Raw genomic sequence first — 15,786 nt, forward strand, 5'->3', positions numbered from 1 at the left:
TAATAGACGATCTTGGGCCGCCAAACATTCTACTTCCTGTCTGTTGCCACGGCAACACTTAACAACAACGCTAGCAGGCAAAAACCAGGCGATAAAACCAACACTTTTCTTCGGGTGAATTAAGTGATTCGGAGCTTTTAAATAATCTCAGAGGGGAGGAATTTTCTACCAGGACCACGATGCGTCAACGACAGATCATTCAAGGTGAGATGCTTGAGCTGTTCTGATAAGGATGAAAGCTAGTAGCTTATTTTAAGTTGTTATCACTGTCCTGTCTGTGCTCTCTGTGCAGTTTTGGAGCAGTTCCAGAAATCCCGAATGCAGTTTGTGCAAAGTGTTGCTGATCTGGCAGCCCAACCTCAAAATATAGAAATCCTTCACAATACAGGTAGGAAACTAGAAGACAGGCATTTTTTAATTTTTTGGAAAAATGAAAGAGGCTGCATGTCGCCAGTAGCTCCGCGAAGAATAACCCGTATATTCTTAGTGTGTTAATATATATATATATATTTTTTTTTATTTTTTTTTTGTCTGACTTGTTCTTGTTTTTGTTTTTTTTCTATGACTTGATCCAATAAAATGGTTTTGGTCGTTTTTGTGCAGTTTTTATTTTTTTTTTTTTTTTTTTGTTTTTTTTGTTTTTTGTTTGGACTTTTTACTTTTTGGTGTTGTTGGTTGTGGGTCTGTTGGTGACACAACGCTCTGGACAGTTACTGTTCCTGCTATTGGCTGCTAGTGCTGCTAATGCTGTCCCCTGAACTAGCCGGAGTGAAGCTGAACTTCAGAAGAAGTGCTTTGGATGTCAGGCTGGAGTTGGCAGTGGAGGAGCGGAGAAGGAGGTTCAGTTTGTAGACCTGGTTCATAGGACCACGGTACGTCTGTGGCCGGGTTCGGGACTCTACGGGCAGACACGCTCCGTTTGACCTCACATCTCCCCCTCAGCCGATAAGGAAACACCATCGACGAGAAACACCAGTATATACAGTCAATGGAAACACCATGACGACAAGATCCACACCACTGTTGCTACGCAACTGGCCAACATCCCCATCACCTTGGACACTATTTTACCATAAACTTTTGTATATTTTTCATAATGCTTATTTTGTACATTTTTTTTTTTTTGATTACACTGCTCTTTTTTTTTTTTTACTTTACTTTAATCTCATTTTATCTTATTTTATTATCTTTCTTGTGGTTTTGAGTGTTTGCTTTTATTTGCAACGAAGCTATGGTGACAAAGTAATTTTCCTTGAGGATCATTCAAATCTGACTAAGTCTAAGTCTAGCTGCTAATGCCAGAGCCACTACTGACAAACTACATCACTCACCTCCTCTCCCCTCGTGTATGCTGCAGGTGTGCTGTCCCTGTTGTGTCCCCTGTTGTTGGACTCGGTCCCCAGCATCCAGCAGACAGCAGCTCTGGCTCTGGGCCGCCTGGCAGACCACAGCGAAGACCTGGCTGAGGCCGTGGTGAAGGAGGACATCCTGCCCCAGCTGGTCCATTCTCTGGCCTCGCACAACGTGAGCATCCTCTGGACATAGTCTTTGCCGCTTTGAGGCGGGTTTCCAGTTGTAATGTTGCCCTCCACCCTCTGGAGGCTGGTGTGTGAGAAAGAGAGGAAAGAGACAGTCAGAGGCTGCCACCCTGCAGGACCTCCGGGTCAGTCCCCTGAATGAGAGAATGTGTGTTGGGCTAACTTGGCAGCTCGCCTGGGGGCTACTTCAAAACCTAAGAGCCCTTTACCATGAGAGCAACCAGGCCTTTGTTTTCCCTCTTTTTCTCTCTCAGCCCACTCAGGAGCTCAGAGTGGAAGGTTCTAGTCATTAAAGGGGAATAACTCAATCTTAAAATTGGGATCTCTACTGAAACAAAAAAAAAAAAAAAAAAAAAAGTTTCAAGTGGCTTTGCTTTTAAAAGGTGAGGTGCCAGCACGCACACACCATCTGTTTGTTGTTAGGTGTTTTTTTTTTATATTTAAAAATCAAAATGTTTATCAACATGAAACTTCATGATATGATTTGATAGGAGCTTTTTATGATCTTGATTTTTATAGTGAAACTTATTTTATTGAAAACATGTTACATATGGTACCATATAAAAGAGGAACAGACTAAAAAAAAAAATCATTGCAATTCTAGTGAACATGTACTGTATGGATCTTAACATCTATACAATTATGCACCATACTTTCTGATCACTAAAACTCTGAACTATGTGAGATGTTGAATATTTTATTAGATCAATAATTTATTTACCTAAAATCAGTGAGTTTAAAATTAGTATGTGTGTGTGTGTACTTGCAGAGGTTCTATAAGAAGGCAGCAGTGTTTGTGCTGCGTGCAGTAGCCAAACACTCCCCTGAGCTGTCCCAGGCCGTGGTGTCCTGTGGTGGTGTGGACGCTCTGGTCCTCTGCCTGGAGGAGTTTGACCCCGGGGTGAAGGAGGCCGCTGCCTGGGCTCTGGGCTTCATCGCACGACACAATGCATGTAAGGAGGACATGCTCCGATTTCCATCAACTTATTTCTTTATTTTCTATGGAGAAACGTTTTGTTCATCAGTTTAATCTCTGTGTTTGGAAACAGCACATTGAATAAAACATTTAAACATGGACACAGCAGGGTTTACACACATCCGTCCACCTCACCGAGTTTGTCTTTCCTCCCTCTGCCTCTTTCAGCTCTGTCTCAGTCGGTTGTGGACGCTGGTGCCGTCCCCCTGCTAGTGCTGAGTCTCCTGGAGCCTGAGATGGCCCTCAAACGCATCGCGGCCTCCACCCTCAGTGACATCTCCAAACACAGCCCTGAGCTGGCCCAGACTGTGGTGGACACGGGCGCCATCGCGCATCTGGCACAGATGATCCTCAGCCCAGACGCCAAGCTGAAGGTGAGGCCCGCTTCAGAAGAACTGTTTTGGCAGCTGCTGCTTTAACCAAAGGTTGTGATTTACAACAACTACAACGAAAGAAAGATCAGACTCTATACATCTTCTGTTACATTACAGTAATTAAGTAATTATTTTCAGATCTTAGTTTTCTTTTTTAATGTGTGATATGCATTTCTAAACCTCATTCAAATAAAGAACAAATAAAATAATAAATAGATTATGTCAATAATACTGTTAATTCAGACAAACAGACAGACAGATAGATACTTTATTTATTCTGAAGGAAATTCCAGAGGCTTCATCACATATAATAATAACAATAATGCTAACAACAATAACAATAATAATAATAAATAATTATAATTCATTATTATTCATGTGATATTCTTTCCTCATCTATTTATCATAAAGAAAATGTGAATTTAATGTCTCTTCTAGAAACATTCTTAATCTTTAATAATAAACCTCCTTCCACACAAAATATTCTGAAATATAACATGTTTTTGGGAGGCAAACCTTATGGATGAACAATCCTGCAAAGCCTGCCAAGATTGTGGCTCAAAGCAACTAGATAAGATGATGTCTTACAGACCCAACAACGATGTTCCTGTTAGTTTGGGGAAAAAACTCAAAAAAGTGATGGATAGCAATGAAATTTGAGCAAAAAAAGTGGCACAACTTGTTGATAAATGAAATTACTTATTGAGATTAAGATTATTGAGATTTTTTGTAATTCAAAGCCATTTTTGGTTTCGTTAAATAATTGTCGGTTTAAATGTGTAACTTCAGAAATAGAAATAATAATAATAAAAAAGTGTACCTATGATATTTTATCATCTATTCCGCGGTTTGAGGCAATGATTTTAGAGATAATTTATTACAAATGTGAATGATCTCTGCATAAACTCATGCTTCTCATTGTCTCCATCCAGAGGCAGGTGTTTTCGGCCCTGAGCCAGATCAGTAAGCACTCTGTCAGCCTGGCAGAGATGGTAGTCGAGGCAGAGATCTTCCCTGCGGCACTGGCCTGCCTCAGAGATCCCGATGAGTATGTGAGGAAGAATGTCACCACCCTAATGAGGGAGGTGGTAAAACACACACCAGAGGTACCGTCTACACACTCATACTTGCAGGCACACACAACATATAGATGCATATGGAATAACGTGTGTTTTCTCCAGCTGTCTCAGGTGATTGTCAACTGCGGTGGCCTGGCAGCAGTTATTGATTACCTCGGCGATTGCAGCGGAAACCTGAGGTTGCCAGGGATCATGATGCTGGGATACGTGGCCGCTCACAACGAGAACCTTGCCATGGCCGTCATTCTCTCTAAGGTGCTGACATCTCTTGACGTGACAGCTTAAACCGGGGACATTCCCCGACTTCTGGTATGTAGGTCACATTAACAGCACCAGCCTTGTTTCTGCTGTGTGCCCTCCTGTCCTGCAGGGGGTGCCCCAGCTGGCCCTGTGTCTGTCTGAGGAGTCTGAGCAACACATCAAGGCGGCTGCAGTCTGGTCCATCGGCCAGATAGGATACCACACCCCTGAGCACGCCAAGGCGGTGGCCACAGCTAACCTGCTGCCCAAACTGCTGCAGCTCTACATGGACGCCAGCAGCTCAGAGGACGTGCAGACCAAAGTAAGAGCTGCAGCTCAGGTCACACACAGAGACAGAAAAACAGACTATTGTTTCAACACAGAAACAGTTTAGAGATTTTTTTTTTTTTTTACCTTAATTAAATCACAAATTACTCAGCTATGAAAATGAACTTTAAGTACATGCCTACAGAGTAGTAGAAGACAGTACCACACAGTAACAGTTTTTAGCCACGGACCTATTAGATGGAATCACACAACATATTTAATTCCTTTGTGCCCTCTACTTTCCAGAGTAAGAAGGCTCTCAAGAATGTCCTGCAGAAGTGCACCCACCTGCCAGCTCTGGAGCCCCTCCTCTACGAAGCTCCCAGCAACATCCTCAAACACGTGGTCTGCCAGTTCAGTAAGGTAAGTCGACCAACAGCTGCAATCACAGTCTCAGTAAATGTCAGTTTTGCGTCTGCATCATGCCCTTTCCTCCCCTCCCCTCAAAAGGTGCTGCCTCACGACAGCAAGGCTCGCCGTCTGTTCGTGACCAGCGGGGGCCTGAAGAAAGTGCAGGAGATCGAGGCCGAGCCCGGGTCTCCGCTGCAGGAGCACATCACCACCATCAACAACTGCTTCCCCAAGGAGATAGTCAGGTGCGGCCCTTTCTCCTTCACACACCTGCTGCAGCATATGTCGCTGATGACCTATCTCATCCTCATAGCTGCTGGCCTACAGATTTTGTAAATACTGCGTAGCCCATTTTCACAGTTCCATAGTTATATAAGGCTTTTAATAAGTGGACAAAAAATGGCAATTTAAGAAGTAAATGATTAAATATTGTGTGTGTTTCTTGGTTTAGGTACTACTCACCTGGTTACTCGGAGGAGTTGCTGCAGGGGTTAGAGAACTACCAGCCAGCCTGACATCGCATCCTGCTTCAATATATCAAAAAATATATCAAAACTACATTTACTTTACTTACTTACTTACTTTTTTTTTTTTTGCACATTCAAATACACATTTGTAGTAGCTGAAAGTGTATCTTGTAGGCAGGCAGAGATCGAAATAAATAGCCTTCACTTAATCTTGAGGGATGGGACAACTTTATTACTCGAATAACACCTCTAACAGCAAATTCACAACCAGGGATTTCTCAGTGTCGGAAAGTTTTCTCTTGAGCTCACCACAGGGAGGTCAGAGGTCAGGTTCAGTGACAGAGCAGCAGGTGGTGGGGAATTAGACCTGTCATGAGACTGGATGCTTGCTGACACATGGATTTAAATCTGAGACTTCTTGTTTAAGACCCGGGTCCAGGACAGACACATCAATCTTTTCATTGCACCAGTTTCACGTCAGACAACTGAGACATCCCCAGTAAAAGGTGCCAATGATTTGGCTGTTCTGTTCTTTTTTTTAAAAAAGTCAGGTAATACAGAAGGAGAAAAGGAAAAAAAATAAACAAACAAATAATAAAAAAAAAACAATAGGAATCCACCTGGAGTTATGCGCATCCGTCTCTGCTGCCCCCTGGCGGCCGTGGCTGCTCGGTGCCGCTCAGCTGTGTGCGTGTGTGTGTGTGTGTGTGTGTGTGTGCAGCAGCTGCGGCGCACATGGCCAGCCGCTCTTTGTTTATTGTCTGCCGGGTTGTCTCTGCTTGTTCTCCGCATTGTGCTGACGGCCCGAGGAAAGCCTGGGTCCCTTAGAGCAGCGGAGATCTGAGCATGTCACGGCTGCAGCTGCCGCCACCCCTCCTCTCCAAGAACCTGATAGGAGCCATTTTATAGTCTGATGCATTATGCAGATCGTCTGCAGTGGACGCGCAGTCGCGGTTTCCCTTATTGAGAATTGAGAATATTTCAGAAAAGCAAGACGGAGTTTAATTTCGCCGCCGCCTGCTCACAACGAATCCAAAATTTGGCGACCGAGCGTGCACATGTGCAAACAAATATCATTTTTATTGAAATGATCGAAAACATAATGCGCGTTATTTTCCTGATTGGACCAGGCTCAAGCATTTGTGTTTAAGAACGGATCAAATCCATCAGATCAACGACAGTAAATAACGCGTCTATGTTAAATGGGAACAATTCAACAAGAAATAAAAATGAAAGAAAACGCACAAACGCTGTTTAAATATGTCATGAAAAAATAGATAGAACTGTGATTCATCAAAAAAAAAAAAAAAAAATTAAAACCTGCGAGCCAGTGGCGGCAAAGAAACACATTTCAGTTCGGTGTAACAATCATACAGCTGTAGAATATTTTTAGTATGTTCATCAGTGCATCAGGATTCAGTAATACAAAAGGAGATGAGTCATCTGATGAGAGGAGGCAGAAAATAATAATAATAAAAAATAAATTAAAAATGCTCCCGGTAAATTGCTGCGCGAAAATTACAAACTGATTGAAGAATCCAGGAAGAAAATGTCTTTTATTCACAAGTCTTGAAGAAAAAAAAAAAAAAAAGCCTCTTGTTCAAAATGCGAAAAGGCGCAGAAAACATTTCCAAGGACAGACACTCGCTCGTTTGGAGCATTTGTTGTATTTTGAAGGAATTCGACTCATTTGATTTTCAGCGTCTCCAAGGACAAAAAAACGCACAACGGAATTTAAATAGTTGTCATTTCAATGGTGTCATCAAACCGACCTTCCCATATTTAAATTGAGCCACGGGTTTAAAGAGGGATTTTTAAATAGTTTTCATGGTGAAATTAACAGAACAACGGGAGAAAGGCTGCAAAGATTTGACACTATTTGACCTTATTCTGCGTGTGCTCGTATCCAAATAAAATCACTGACCATTCAGGTAATAACTGCCACATTTTACACGTGTTTGCGTGATTTCCTATCAAAAAACAAACAATAAATAAATAAAGAAACTTTTACAATTTTCCTATTTGCGATCATTTATTCAGGTGCTTCTGGGTAATTCAGCCGTTAAAATTATAAATGATAAATAATCCATTTTCTTTTTTACCCGCTCGCAGGAAGCTTTAAAATAAAGAATAAAAAATCAACAATGAAGACACGGGGACAAGGAATAAACAATTCGAGGAAGACTTTGAGTTAAGCAGAACAAGTGCTTTAATTGGTTTGAGTGAACGCGTATGGGATGGAGTGTATTATTATTATTATCATCATCATCATCATTAAATGTGAAGAACAATAAACATACATCATCGTTTTGGCCTCTCTGCCATTGAACGGAAAACTCTCACCAACCATTGTCAGACAGCAATTAACAAACACACACTCACACGTACGCGCACTGTAATGCTTTACACTTTTAAGTTGCATTTTGGGGTCGTTTGGAGACAAACTCTGCAGGGGCAGGGGCGGGGGCGGGGTCGGGGCCGGGGGGCGGGGGTTTGTTTCCTGGCCTGCTGTGTGTGGACTTCTGCATGCAAATTCAGCTACTTTAATTTATTTATTTATTTATTTATTTTTGAACACGTTGGAGAACTGTCTGCAGACTGCAAAATGTTAAAGCCAGAGAAATGTAGCCCCGCCCTCTCGTTACCTCTGCAGACTCTGTCCTGGTCCCCCTTTTTGCATTTGTAATCCAATTTTCCTTTAACACCTGTTACATTAACACAGGGCTGCTTCCCGTAACTTTGGACACATACGAGCACTGCACACCTCACTCCATCTACCACAAAGAAAAAAAAATATTAGCTTTAAAACAAACAGACACGTTTCACGATAACACAATGCTCCTCAAGCTCATGTGGGGGAAGTTGTAACTGCTGAGAGTTGCTTTTGGCAAGTTAACAGTGGCAGCATGTTGACTGGAAGGGAAGGAGTTCATTCATGAGTCATGAGAGCGAGGACTTGTTCATATCACAGCAGCAGAGCACGGGTGTTGTTATCGGCTTTAATTTGCATCTGTTAAAAGTTCGGCTTCACCGGTTCCTCCCTGGGTTTTTGTGTTCTCCGAGCCAAAACAAAAAACAGGAAAGTCACCCAGCATGCACTGCTCTGATTTCTACACTTGCACAAGGAAAGTCTTTGGGGCCAGACAGAGCAAAGCAGACTAGAAGATGATTGTGTTCCCTCATTGTCTCCGTTTTCTTTAGAACACAATCTATGTACATTATGAGTTATGGGACAACAGAAACAAAAACAGCCCATTTACAGTGAAGGAACATAGAGATATCAACTAACCACTGACTGGGGATCAACAACTAACTGGTTGAAAAAAAACATGGAGGGTAAGAAGGAAGAAGAGAACAAGAACCGGACAAACATTTAACGACAAAAACTCATCTGACTGCATCTGTGGGGAAACTCCTGACAGACTCCTGAGGTGTGGGCAGCTGTCAGTTAAGATGATGAAAACACAGACACGACACATACACACATATGCACTTCCACACACACACACACACACACACACATACACACACACACACACATACACGTTCTTTATAAAGGCAGGACCAGCGCAAACCAACACAGGGTTAATATAAGCAGACACCACCTTCATGTGGAGGAGAAGGAAAAGGATGCCCGCGCACACCGAATAATAATCAGAACGACGCATTTAAATCTACAGAATCCAGAGCGACCCACCATCTTCGAACGTAAGACAGGTGTCGGCTTTTTATGTTGGTCAGAACACAATCACTGGAATGGTATGAGAACAAAAACACGGGAAGGTTGAAAATGATGTGGGCTCGGAAATAAAAGTGGAAAATAATACGTAAACACCCTATTATTAAAATAACCTTTTACCTTTGTTTTAAAAAAAGATTACAAAATATAAAATTAAATAAATTTGGAGTATAAAGGCACACATCTTGCACAGTGTATACAATGAAAAACAGTTATTTAAAGCATGGTAGAGACTATTTTACGGCGTACAGCTCACAAATCTGGTTAAAGTGGGGAGGGGAGGGGGGCACAAAGAGAACCTGAACAACACAGACTACAGAGGGAAACGGAAACTCAGTCCTGTGACATGCATTTTTTTTTTTTTTTTTTAACATTTTTAAAGTACATCTATAAATTGTAAAAATTCAAGCAGTTATCATTCTTCATTTACCACAGCACCATCATTCATTCCAAAGGGTGGCTCCTTTTTTTTTTTTTAATCTTATTTTTTTTAAATACACCTATATTGCATGACTAAAATCCAATGTAAAAATATAAATGTGAATATAATCTATGATATCTAAACAAACGCATGGTGATGGAAGCTTTTCGCACGGGGTAGACTGTTCAAGGAGGACGACTTTAAACTTGTTTTAGTTGGTTATCCGGAAGCGATACACAACGTCACACGCAAAACAACTTTTTCTCACTTACATACACGTATATTGCATTTCCCTTGTTAAGACCGTATCAGCTAATTGGGATCGTATTCGTAACATTTGGTTCCTTTCCTCTTGTGCAAAATATACATAAAAAAAAAAAAGATCAACGCATAAAAACCGCCAAATTCTAACACAGAATATCCACCTTTAAAAAAAAAAAACAAAAAAAACAAAACGTCAACAACAACGACACGAACTAATGAGACTCACAGCCGAGGTTAGAGAACGACGCGTGTCTTTACATCTGTAGCTACTCTCAGCGACCTCCCCTCTCTTCTTGCCGTTTACAAATTTTTTTGAACACTGACACACGCACCCTAATTCGCCGCCCCCGGGCGCGTGCTGGTACGATGCTGAAGGTAAACCGTTTTTTCCGTTTGCCCTGAACGCATGAGCGCTGTTCTCCAGACCTCAAAGCTCACCACCACCACCGCCGCCGCTGCTTCACCACAGAGCGCTTCTTAAAAGGATCAGAGAGGTTAGTTTACAAGAGCCCTGTGAACGCAACCGGTCCACTTTCCCTATCTAATATTGCAGTAAACTCTTCCTTATCCCACTAAGAAGAACCCGCGCAGGAGAAATGGTGAAGGAGAATTTGAGATCTGGCTTCTAAGCTTCACTCTGAGTTCCTTTCCTCTTTGTTGCTGCGCATGTAACAGAAAAAAATAGCTCTAACAACAAATAAAAGTGCAACATTTTGTGATTTTACTCATAAGGTGCTGATGGCAACAGAAAGTTAAGGGCTGCTGACGTTTCAATCCGACACCCTATTTTGAAGATATTGTAACGAGGGTTCACTCACTCTTGAGCAGCCACATGTGACTTGCGGGACCGTTCTCTGCCACAGGAACAGAAACCAAGACTTCCCCACCGTGCCAAACACATTCAGAATGACTGTAAGGAGAAGTACTCGACTCTCTCAACTTCTCATTTTAAGATAAACATCACACCCATTATCATTCGCTGACACACACAGAGGTGTTAAGCCGTGCCAGCGTTCATCTTAAAGACAAAAGAGAAGAGTCTGAGCGTGTGACGAGAGAACGACCCAGAAATTCACTTCACTAACTGTACACAAACGAAGGGGAGGCATCTAAAAGGTGAGTGATGGAGGAGGAACCCAAATGAGAAGATCTGTTTGGCTGAATTCTTGTATAGCATATGGGTGTGGGTCCAGCTGTTGGCCTATTGGAAGACTGCTTCCTACTTCCTGTAACGAAGCAATTGCATCAGGCGAGGCTCAACATAAACGTCTCCGCACTCGAACCTTCTCCTCGCAAGAGGGACCCCACTCTGTGCTGTAATCCGACCTCTGCACTCCGCTTCTCCTCAGGCTGCACACATCATACCCTCCCCGAACTACAACTAAGGAAAAGACAAACGCACGGACATCACAATAAAAAAAAAAAAAAAAAAAAAAAAAAAAAAAACGCAGGGTGCTGGATGTTACGTTAGAGGCAATAAAAAAAAAAGCCATATTCCCACATCAACAAATTACATGAAAACTTAATGACTTGAACACTTGCTTTCAACACCCTTTTCATGCAAAGTAACACATGAACAGAACTCAACAGAGGAGAGGTTAAATGTAAACGAACAATGTTTTTTTTTTGTTTTTTTTTTAGCTGCAGAGTGTGGCACGTCTCTGAAACAGAGAGAGACAAACAGGGAGGGATGAGGAGAACGGATGAGGGAGAGCGACACAAAGCCATCACAGCACCTTATTAACACAGCCTATCGATGGGTTTTCCTCTCCGTCACGTCTCTTCTCCGCCCTACTCCCCGCCTGCCCCTCCCCCTCTCTTTCCCATGTGCCTCTGTGCCCCTGTCACTCCTGGAGGCTATGACAGGATAGTGGTGATGAAATCGTAAAACCTCTTGGAGTACTGCTCCGGGTTCACCGTGGAGATCTCCGCTCCGGCCTGCAGACAAACACACGGATACAAGTGACATGCAACATATGAATTATTATATAAAAACTTTTAACAGGACTAATTTAATGAAAGCACAACTACACACCCCATGTTTGACGGTCTTGGCGGCATGGGCTGCTTTCTTCTTGGCATCGTAATGCTGCAGGATGTCGATGACAGCCATGAAGTAAACCTCCTTCCTGGGAGCTCCTTGAGATCAAAGCAAGCACAACCTGAATTAGAGTCTACGTATGTGAAAAGCTGCATCACCGGGGGAAAAAAAACTGATACAGACGATTAAATATTCACTTATTATTATGTCTAAAAAAAACCTTTACCCCCAGTAGGGGGAGCTCTGGGAGCTTCAAACTCAAATGCCACTCACCGTCGTTGCTCTTGATGGCGTACACATCAATGGTGGGATCGAACTCTCCGGGCGACAGAGGCTTGGTGCTGTCCAGGGTGTTGCTGGGACTGTCGGGGGGCGTCCCAATGCCCCCTCCGTCGCTCTCGCCCTCCTCCTCGGCCTCATTGTCCTCGCTCTCCACCTCCTCCTGCTCGGCTCGTTCGACGTCGTGGATTCCCACGAGCAGACTGTAATCCATGAGCTTCAGCTGGGCCAGGAACTGGGGTTTGATGGAAGAAGATGGCGACGATAAAGCAGAAAGGTCAAGAAGTTTAGCTGAACGTTTGCAGCCAAATAGTGGGCTGACAAGGAATGAGATTTACGACGTCCTCCAACACGTACCTCCACGTCTTTCCTGAGCTTCTCCAGGAACATTTTCTTGTTCTCCCCGTCGATGTGGATCTTCTGCCCGTCATTGATGAAGTCATTGTCCTTGTAAGTGGGCAGCTCCTTAGCCTGCCCATTAGTATTGGAGATTAGCCACCAGATTAAAACAGTCAAATTCACAACACAACCACCGAGAGGCGCAGTACTGTGTGTGCAGCAGACCTGGGCAAAAATGTGACAGAATCCTGGTGCTTCAATCAATTTTACTTTCAAAGGTTAAGAAAGTATCAATTCATCCAACAGATTTAATCCTTGGAAGTATCTGAATCTCTTTTTGACACGAATCGATAACACCAGGATCTGTGTTCTTCACCCTTTTTTCCCCAGAGTACTTACAGACAACATAAACTCTACTGTTTATGTCATGACGTAGGACTAAGAGATCAACATAAAGAGCTAAGGGGTTTTTCAAAAGGCAAAAGTTCAATTTCAATTAAGTAAAGCATCAACAGTGTGTGTGTAAATGCATCTGCATGTTGAAATACCCCGCGCTCACACATGAGGCCTGTGGTTTGTTAGATACGACTATCTGATTGTGCCAAACACAACGGATATTACTGATATAATGAGTTAGCTAATAAGGTGTGAGCAGTCTGTCCAAACCAAAGGCTTAGTACCATCAATTAAATAGTTTGACAGTGTAATACAGTGCATGCAGCATGCTCACAGCAGGGTACAGATCCATCTGATGCAGACATTTGCGTATTTTCCATAATGATCGCAGTAGTGCAGTGCTTACTTTTGATTTTTTTCCAGCACGTTGTTTTACGTGCACCTGGTAGATCCATACATTTTGTGCCATTAAAGAAAAGGAATTTATGATACTGGGCTAGAGTCTGAAAAGCACCAGTTTTGATCATTTTATGCAGCATATTCCTGTCTGAAACAAATCATCACACAGTTTAAAGATGCTTTTTGGAAACCAGGTTTTAGCTAAATAGGATTTTACGACTCTACAAAGCCACTGTATCACTCCCACTATTCAGCCTACATGCAATATTAAGTAGTTCCTTATTTAAACGGCCATCTACTGTGATTAATTATCTTCTTAATCAGGCTGCTGCAAAACTGTCAGCAGCCTGTAGGGGGAGGAGGTGTTATATGTGGGGAGGGACAGGGTCTTATTCTGAGTCACTGAAGAAAAAAAAAAAAAGAAGAGAGAGCAGGAAATGAGGTAACAGGGTGGCAGCGGCAGCGGTTTAGCTACTACATTGTTTCTATGGCAGCGGGAGAAGAGAAGCAACACATAACAGCACTTTGTAGGACTAAAATGAGATCAGACAGCACACACACTGACACACACGCGCACACACACACATATATATATATACACATATACATTTAAACAGACACAGGAATACATCTCACAAATTTAGACACTTGAGCACATATATATACAGACATAGACCCCCAGTTTGCAATAAATATGGGATGTGCAACTCGACTGGCTGAATATAGATGCAACATTAAAAGTAAATGAGGACGCAATGGTGACGCTGGCTTCGGAAGATTGAACCTAACCTGAAACGATTTTACAGGCCTATCACCTACCTACCTACCTACCTACCAGACAGCTCAACGCTTACATCCATCTACCTTTCTGTACATTCTTATCAGCTCTCTTTCCAACCGGTTCATTGTGTCGTTATACTCCTCCAGGTCATACACATGGGTTGGGCTGTCACTGACTTGCACTGTTAGTGTGACTACAATAGAAACGTGACTGACTCTTGAATGGTGCAGTCCACCCGAGAGAGTGAGAAGAAAAACAGAGATGATATATCAGAGGCAGGAAGAAAGGACGGTTTATCGATGAAACTTGCAAAGCCGCGCGACAAATGAATTCTCCACAACCTTAAGAACCTTAAGCCCACCCCCCCACCTCCAACACGCACACACAACCCCATCAGCTGGTTGGAAAACAGATCTCGATGTCTTTCCGGCACAGCTACGCCCTTCAGGAGGATTTATGGAATGCTGACGCTGGGATTTTCCTAGACCTTTGCAACTTGTTATGTTGCGGCCGTCAGTTTACGGTAACATCCACTGGCAGCTTCTACATCAGCGATACTCAATTAGCAAATAACGAGCTCTAACACGAAGATCGTTCTGAAGCGGTTATCATAAAGCAGCCAATGTCTAAAGCTTGCGTCGAACAGTTATTTAGTGCTTTGGACTCTGCGGATATTTTACAACCGCTCAGACATTGACGAAACACTTCGCAGGTTTATTTGACGCTTCACTGTTTGTGTGTGTATGATAACAAAACTGCTGCTAGATTGTGTCAGCTGGCCACCAAATGGTTTTGAGAGCATAACACCACGGCTGCCATATATTTAAGGCAAACTGAGATCTGAGACACAGGTATTTGCCATAGTAACCTAAGGATGCCAACAACACTATAGGATGATAAACGTTTATCATCCCAGGAGCCTAACTTACCTGATCTCTTATCTCTTACACTAGCTTTTGCCTCAAAGTTTGCTTTATTGCTTCTCAGTGACAGGTTCTCTACATGACTGTCTTAAAAGACACATCAAAAAGGGGTTTTATTATCGCTAGGCACTATTACAAAGGTTGGTTGCTACTGTCTGCTAATGGATTTGTCCTTTAGATTCTGGGAAACTCAAAAAAAAATGAAACAAAGATGTTTTCCCTCTGAAATTAATCACTCTCCACTTTATGCTCTCCAGTGTTTCAGATGCATGTAGGCGCCATTCGGCGAATGGTGGGAACAAAAATGAACTCTCTGGCAAAACTGAAGCCGAGCTGACTGACAAGTTGAGCAAACGGTGACTGTAAATGGATGAGATGTGTGCAAAATATGGCCCTTCAAGTAACAAGTGTCAGGCTGGAGAATACGAGGAAACGGAAATGTTCGACCGTAAAAAACAAACAAGACCAAAACAATAAAGTAAGGTTCGTTTAATAGATCATGCCTGGTATATGAGCCCTGGTTCTCTTACATCTCTTACGTGTTTCATGGCGCAGTAAAAGCGCGTGGCAATCCGCAGTGTTTGCAGCCTTTGCTGAACGTTACCAGATTTGGGCCGCGGGGGCACATCCTCTGGTGGGGGTGGCTGCTAGAAAAGGGGGAGCGAGGGAGGGACGGTAGGGGTGGAGGAGAGGAGAGAAGAAAGGAGAGAGGAAGGAAGTTGGAAGTAAAGGCAAAGTGTTTAAAATGAAACAGAACACAATTGTTTTTTTTTTTTCAAAGTGGTAGAAGGTTGGAAAGGGCATCAACGCGAGCGATCTGTATGACCCGTCTGGAGGTTTGTAAATCTTGGC

At 42.8% G+C, this 15,786-nt stretch overlaps 2 protein-coding genes across 6 annotated transcripts in view; one reads left to right on the forward strand and one right to left on the reverse strand.

Moving 5' to 3' along the window:
- Positions 1 to 9,475, forward strand: spag6 (sperm associated antigen 6). The gene is made up of 11 exons (XM_047612234.1): positions 1 to 204; positions 293 to 388; positions 1,358 to 1,524; positions 2,308 to 2,491; positions 2,683 to 2,888; positions 3,821 to 3,994; positions 4,070 to 4,222; positions 4,338 to 4,529; positions 4,781 to 4,897; positions 4,985 to 5,130; positions 5,337 to 9,475. The coding sequence occupies exons 1-11, from the start codon at positions 180 to 182 to the stop codon at positions 5,398 to 5,400; spliced, it is 1,524 nt and encodes a 507-aa protein (XP_047468190.1). The 5' UTR covers positions 1 to 179; the 3' UTR covers positions 5,401 to 9,475.
- Positions 7,538 to 15,786, reverse strand: part of pip4k2aa (phosphatidylinositol-5-phosphate 4-kinase, type II, alpha a) — a 24,632-nt gene continuing 16,383 nt past the window's right edge. The window contains exons 7-11 of one of the 5 annotated variants that reach the window (XM_047612238.1): positions 15,474 to 15,578; positions 12,454 to 12,567; positions 12,091 to 12,331; positions 11,812 to 11,915; positions 7,538 to 11,714 (exon numbers count right to left, since the gene is read on the reverse strand). In XM_047612238.1, coding sequence (XP_047468194.1) covers positions 11,634 to 11,714; positions 11,812 to 11,915; positions 12,091 to 12,331; positions 12,454 to 12,567; positions 15,474 to 15,578 — 645 coding nt within the window. In that variant the 3' untranslated portion in view covers positions 7,538 to 11,633. Of the gene's footprint in view, positions 11,715 to 11,811; positions 11,916 to 12,090; positions 12,332 to 12,453; positions 12,568 to 15,464; positions 15,582 to 15,786 lie in introns of all 5 variants that reach the window. The other 4 variants (XM_047612236.1, XM_047612237.1, XM_047612235.1 and 1 more) reach the window with 4 other exon arrangements.

Source organism: Mugil cephalus, chromosome 18 (assembly GCF_022458985.1).
Source record: "Mugil cephalus isolate CIBA_MC_2020 chromosome 18, CIBA_Mcephalus_1.1, whole genome shotgun sequence".
Classification (NCBI taxonomy): domain Eukaryota; kingdom Metazoa; phylum Chordata; class Actinopteri; order Mugiliformes; family Mugilidae; genus Mugil; species Mugil cephalus.

Excerpts from the sequence above, each read along its gene's own strand:
- spag6 (XM_047612234.1), top strand. The coding sequence starts at position 180 with ATGCGTCAACGACAGATCATTCAAG. Across the intron at positions 389-1,357 it reads AGAAATCCTTCACAATACAG|GTGTGCTGTCCCTGTTGTGT; the intron begins GTAGGAAACTAG and ends TGTATGCTGCAG. Across the intron at positions 2,889-3,820 it reads GCCCAGACGCCAAGCTGAAG|AGGCAGGTGTTTTCGGCCCT; the intron begins GTGAGGCCCGCT and ends GTCTCCATCCAG.